This window comes from Penaeus japonicus, unplaced genomic scaffold, assembly GCF_977035675.1.
Source record: "Penaeus japonicus unplaced genomic scaffold, GWHDUDI00000001_assembly GWHDUDI00000014, whole genome shotgun sequence".
Lineage (NCBI taxonomy): Eukaryota > Metazoa > Arthropoda > Malacostraca > Decapoda > Penaeidae > Penaeus > Penaeus japonicus.
Genome location: NW_028234416.1, coordinates 14,377,229 through 14,383,991, shown reverse-complemented (window position 1 = coordinate 14,383,991; position 6,763 = coordinate 14,377,229). Strand labels below are relative to the sequence as shown.

Genomic DNA, 6,763 nt, shown 5'->3' with positions numbered 1-6,763 from the left:
TATTATATATATATAGAGTTTTATATTTTTATTATATTATATATATATATTTATTGATTGATATGTTTATATTTATGTATATATACTTATTTTTGATTTTTTTATATAGATATATATAATTATATATATATAGATTTATTTATACATGGGGCGTGTGTTGGGGTGTGGTGTGTGGCATGGTGTGAGAGAGAGAAGTAGTAGTGTAACATTCTTATATGTGAAAGAGATAATAAAGAAAGTAGTGAGTGACTGACTGTAACAGAGACAGACAGAAAATGAGGTGGGGGTGTAGAAAGAGATAACGGAGAATGGAGGGAGAGGTAAAAAACGAAAGGGAGAAGAGAAGAGAGAAATATTGCTTGTCAAATCCCAAGAGAAGAGCTGGATATCACCCAAGAATGTGGCCTGGGCAGGAAGTCGGCGGTTCTGTCAGAAGCTGTACCCGCCCTGCACTAAAATGTTTAATAAACTGTACAAAATGTAACCGAGTTTATATTCCAACCTGGACACACACACACTTTACATATTCATACACGCAAAAACATCCACATGCACTCACTCATTCACACCACAGACGTATACTACACAAACACACACACAAACAAACACATACAAATACTACACAAACACATACACACACTGCATAAACATACACGTACACATGCATATTATAATAATTTCACCTTTTTTCAATAACAGATGATGGGAAATAAGAATATTGTTTTTTTATTGCATTTTTCAACACAGTAATATGTAATATATATTCTAAAGTACTTTTGAGATTGAAAACACTAGTGTAATTATTATTAATGTTGTTATTATCATTATTATTATTATTATCAATACTGTTATCATTATCATTGTTATCATTATTACTATCATTATCATTATTATCATTATTATCAATACTATTGTTATTATTCTTATTATCATCATTGGTATTATTATCATCATCATTCTTGTTATCATTATTACTATTATTGTCATTGTTGTTTTATCAATATCATTATCATCATTATCACTATTATCATTATCATCAATACTATCATCATCATTATTTTCCTTATTGTCATCATCATTCTCATCATTATAAAAACAAAGATGATAATGCTAAAAATAAACAGAGAATGCTAAAGGAATTGCCAGTAACAAGTCACCATGAGAACAAGTTAATTCTTTGAAGAAATTGATGGTGAGGGAATAAAAAGGACAACAAGAACAGCAATCAGTGCAATGATTATGATAAAGAGGATGATCACAACAACATGATACTGATATACTGATGATGATAAGGAAAATGAGGATAATAATTATATCATTGGTGATAATAATGATGATTTTGAGGATATTGTATGTATATATGTTGCCACTGATTACCTCTCTGATGAAGAAGCGCAAAGCGGCAACATCATCAAGGCAACTGGAGGACAGAATCAGCGGGAGGAAGAGGCTAATAACAGTCGGGGATGGAAAGGTTAAGGCCAATTGGAATTAAAGTGTCCTTGGCGGGGAGAATTTTGCTTTGCAAAGGCAAATCACAAACACATGCAAAAACTCACACACACACACACACACACACACACACACATAAGAGTCAAATAATGTGGTGCGCTAACGTTCGTGAGTGTTGTTTGTGTATGCATTTGTGTTTGTGTTGTTTGTTTGTGTATGTGTGTGTGTGTGTATGTATGTATGTGTATGTATGTATGTCTATGTGTGTGTGTGTGCCAATGAAAGTATCAAATGAGCTATATAATGTAGTTTTGTTCACAAGAGCAATATTGCTATAGCCAATAGCCTCTTCTAGTAAAACGCATAAACAAACTGGAAGCCGAGGCATCACATCACAGAGGACATCAGTCAAGAGTAGCCCGCGGCTGTAGCAGCACCTGTTTCTGGTTGTCGCGGTTCATTGAGTCCAGCACTATTATGGCTGTGGCGCCGCCGACGTTCACTGCCTGAGGTAATGAGCTTTGTAATGAGCTTTGTACATTATTTTCAAAAGTCATATTTAATAATTTACATCAGTATCACATGCTATTGTAAACTATAGATATTAACACATTGATGACAACAACATATAATTACAAAGTTTTAAATATAGGTTTTGATAAAAGTGGCAATATCCAATAACCATGGCAGCAAAAGTGCAAATTTTTGTGAATCCACAGTGTGATGATGCAAACAGAACTGAAATGTCTACGTTCGATGACTTGCTCCAGCAGCTCGGAACAGGAAAATGGAATCTCACTATAGTCCTCTCCGTCTGCTACTGTAAGTGACTGAGACAGTGGGTGCTGACCATATTACCCTCAGAGTATCTTATGACAAATGTAGAAAAGCACTGACGTTTTCCACGTAATTCCAAGGACGAGATAATCAAAACGCGTCAGTCACATCTCTTGTATTGTGAAGCTATTCAGTCTCATTTACAGCCCTTTCTATGTCGTCCTCTTTTTTTTTTTTTTTTTTTTTTTTTTTTTTTTACATTCTAATCCCTTGGAGAACACTACGGTGCCCAGCAGGCGTGGTACAGGTAGGTACATTACAAGAGGTCTATCGCTGACAGGGGTGATGCTGCTGCCCTCTCACAGTGTGGGACCTGCGTTCCTAACACCGGAGATGGGCCATACGTGCCGCTTCCCAGAATATGCCGTTGACGAGGGAAACACCACTGATAAGACTAGGTAATCCTTATATACCATACAGGGACTATATAAAGCTTTTAGTTCGATATTATTTTGTGTGTGTGAATACTATTATTATTATTATTATCATTATGCTTTCATGCTGATAAATTCACGCCGTAACTTTCTACTGGGTGTTAATATATATTTCTTTAATTAACCTTACCATCCAAGATCACAGTGTAGCTACAACATAAGGACCGCAGACGGCATCACAGAGGAAGGGCTTTGCACTGAATGGGACTTCGATAACACTACCTATACCAATACCATCACTTCTGAGGTACGGGCATGATGTCGATCAGATGATGAATGTTGATCATTTTAAGGTAGTGTTTCTTAGTGAAGTCCGTGGGACCCTTGGAGGCCGTAGGGTCAGGAGCTTTATGGTGTGTACTTAGTGATACTAGTTAGTCTGTCTAAAAGCAATGGTAGATACAGTCGATGTGTTATTTCTATTTTATCTTAAATGGCTTTATTCTAGTTTGTTTGAAGTCCATCATCTGATATCACTTCCTGCCAAGTGACAAGACTCCAAGAAAGCCTTTACGAATTCAATTAAATCTAAAAAATGTCAGATAAAATAGCTTCGCATGAAAAAAAATAAAAAACACTATTTTAAGGTTAAAAGGACTTCAATTGAAATCATAAATATAGTGAATCGTAAAATGATATCAGCTACAGCATTAGAAATCGACCAAATATTGCTGTTAATTTCCCTTTTTTTCTTAAAGACTGCAATCCTTTCAGTTCAATCTCGTGTGCAGCTTGAGTTTCCTGAGACCAACTTTCAAGAGCATATATTTTTTCGGTGCTCTCATCGGAGGGCCCTTCAGCGGCTGGTTCTCGGACAGGTGAGCCGCCTCTCGCTTTCAACTTACGCCGTTTATCAGGGCCATAAGCACTGCAGGGTTATCAGGCTCGAACTGTTTCTTATTCTCATGTGTGTCTCGAGGGGGTTGTTTGTGTGTGTGTGTGTGAGTTTGTGTGTGTGGGGGGGGTTGTGATGAGTGAGAAGTGAGTGTTTGTATAGAGTGTGGTACTGATAGTACAGTCAGATTTTGTGTTGCGAGAGATAGTGTGTGAGAGTTTGTGTTTTGTCGTGATGGTGGTGTGTGGTTTTGGGTGTGTGTGATGTTTGTTAGTGCGAGTGGAGTGATTTGTCTGAGTCTGTGTGTGTGTTTAGTGTGATTTGAGTTAGTGTTTGTGTTAGTGTGACTTGGTTTGTTGGTGTGAAGGGGTGTTATGATAGTAATATGAGTGATTGTTTTGAGTGTGTGTGAGAGATAGACATTGTGTTGTCATTCGATAGTGATTTGTTTGAGTGTGTTAGTGTGTGTGATGTGAGTTGGTATGAGTTTGATTTTTTGACTCACTACACACAATACACACAACTATCACCATCTCACTCTAACAATCTCTATCTATAAATATTATCTATCTCAACAGTATATTGAGTGTGTGTGAGGAGTGAAGAGTTTTTGTTTGAGTGTGAGAGTTGTGATTTTTCTTGTGTGTAAGTGTGTGTGTGTGTGTGTTAGGTGTGGGAGGGTGATGTGTGTTAGTGAGAGAGCGAGAGTGAGTGATTGTGTGTGAGTGTGTGTGTGTCTGGTTATGAATCACAATCTCTCTGACTCTCACAAACTCTCTCAAAACTCTACACAATAAAAGTGAGTTGATTATATAGTTATTGAGTGTGTGTTGAGAGTGTTGGTTTATATATTTCATGATTTAGTTTGATATTGTGAGTTTGGTGTTTGACTTTTTGTGTCGTGATTGTTTGGTGTGTAGTGTATGATAGTGTCTGTGTGTTGGTACTGTGATTGGGTGTAGTTATAGTGTTTGAGTGTTTTTGTGTTGAGTTTAGATTGAGTGTGTGTGATTGTTTAGGTGTGTGGGGGGGTGGGGGGGGTGGTTGTGGGGGTGTGGGGGGGTGTGTGTCGTTGGGTTGGGGGGGATTTATATTGGGTTTGTCATTGTGTGTGTGAGTAGATTATGTGTGTTGATTAGTATAGTGTTTGTTTGAGTGTGTGTGATTGGTAATTTGTGATATTAGAGTGTGGTGTGTGATATATATATATATATAGAATTTTAGAGCGGGCTTGAAGTTTGAGTTTGTGTTTGTGTTTTGAGTGTTAGTGGTTGTGTGTGAGAGAGTGTGTGATTTTGTGATTATATATATAGTTTTTAAGATAGGAGAGAGTAGAATATGTGATATACTACACACCACAAAACACACTCACATCACAAACACATCACTACCACACACACAAAAAACGCTCAACTCTATCTCTATCACTATCTATCACGCACAGAAACACACATCTAAACACACTACTCACACCACTAACAATTTGAGTGATGATTGTGTGTGTGTGTGGTGATTGATAGTTAGATATTTTAGTGTAGATGTATTTAGTGTTTGTGTGTAGTAATATTGATTGATATATATGGATATTTTTGGTTTGTGTGATTTAGTGTGTGTATTTGAGATGTGTGTGTGTGTGTGGTGTGGTTTGTGTGTTGGTATGTAACTCACTATATCTCGAACAAACTCTAACTATCAACTATCTCTTCAGAGTGAGATATATATAAATATATATATATATTTATTATAAATTAACATACATATAAATATATATAGTCATTTTCTTATATAATATATATATATATTATATATATATATACATACATATTATAGCATATATTAATGTTCAAATATATGTATAAATTATATATATATATTAATATAATATAAATATATATTAATTATATATAATATACATAATTATATAATTGGTCAGTGTTGTGGTTGTGTGTAATGTTGTGTTGTGTTGTGAGTGGTTAGTGTGGTTCTGTGTGTTGTGTGTCTGATGTGTGATATATATATAATAATTTTATATATAATAAAGATATTATACATCTATAATATATAATATATTACGTATATGAGAATATCAATATATTAATATATAGTATAAATATAATATTCTTTATTTATATATTATTATATATTGATATAGATATATAATAATATTAGAGTATATAATTTATATATATTCTAATATATATATTTATAATATCATATAATTAATATATATTATATATATATAATACTAACACAACACACACACAGCACACACCACAATATATATATTTATATAGTATGATATATATATATATATAAGATTAAATATATAAATATTTAATATATAATATATATATATATATACTACAGAAATATATATGATACGATAATAATATAAACTTAGATAGTATATTTATATATATTATTAGTATATAGTACAAGGTACATATACATCACACCTATATTACACACACACTAACACACACAGCGCACACACACTAAAACATCACACACAACACATATATAAATTTATAATATATATAAGATATAGATATATATTAATATACACTATATATATATATATATTATACATATAATACATATAGATATACATATATATAGTTAATATATGTATTATACTATAATATATAATATATATATATATATATTTATAATATCATATAATATGTGTGTGTCTGTTTGTCATGTGTGTCTGTGTGTGTGTGTATCATGATGTGTGAAATTTAAGTTTGTGTAGTGTGTGTGGTGTATATAATATACATTTTATAATAAATCATATTATAAATAAGATATATATATGATATAATATACATAAATATATATAGATAGATCATATATATCATAATATATTATCGATATATAAATAATATATTATAATCTATTAATACTATATATATATAATATACATAGAAAATATATTTCGATATATAGATAAATATAATAATATATTATATATATATATATATATATTAATAATATTAGATACATAGACAATATATATTAGTTGATATAGTATATATAAAAATTTAATATTTATATATATATGTAAAATATTATATATATATTACATAATTCTTATTTATATAAATATATTATAATAAACAAATACACACCACAATATACACACACATTCACACACAGACACAGACACACACACACCACATACACCTCACACACACACACACAC

At 32.3% G+C, this 6,763-nt stretch overlaps 1 protein-coding gene across 1 annotated transcript in view; it reads left to right on the top strand.

Annotated features, from left to right (window-relative positions):
- Positions 1-1,065: 1,065 nt before the first annotated feature.
- The window catches only part of LOC122264551 (organic cation transporter protein), a 17,249-nt gene continuing 11,551 nt past the window's right edge, over positions 1,066-6,763 (top strand). The window contains exons 1-5 of the mRNA XM_086543709.1: positions 1,066-1,963; positions 2,172-2,274; positions 2,570-2,687; positions 2,862-2,970; positions 3,438-3,541. Of these exons, the coding sequence (XP_086399835.1) occupies positions 2,196-2,274; positions 2,570-2,687; positions 2,862-2,970; positions 3,438-3,541 (410 nt within the window). The 5' untranslated portion in view covers positions 1,066-1,963; positions 2,172-2,195. The remainder of the gene's footprint in view (positions 1,964-2,171; positions 2,275-2,569; positions 2,688-2,861; positions 2,971-3,437; positions 3,542-6,763) is intronic.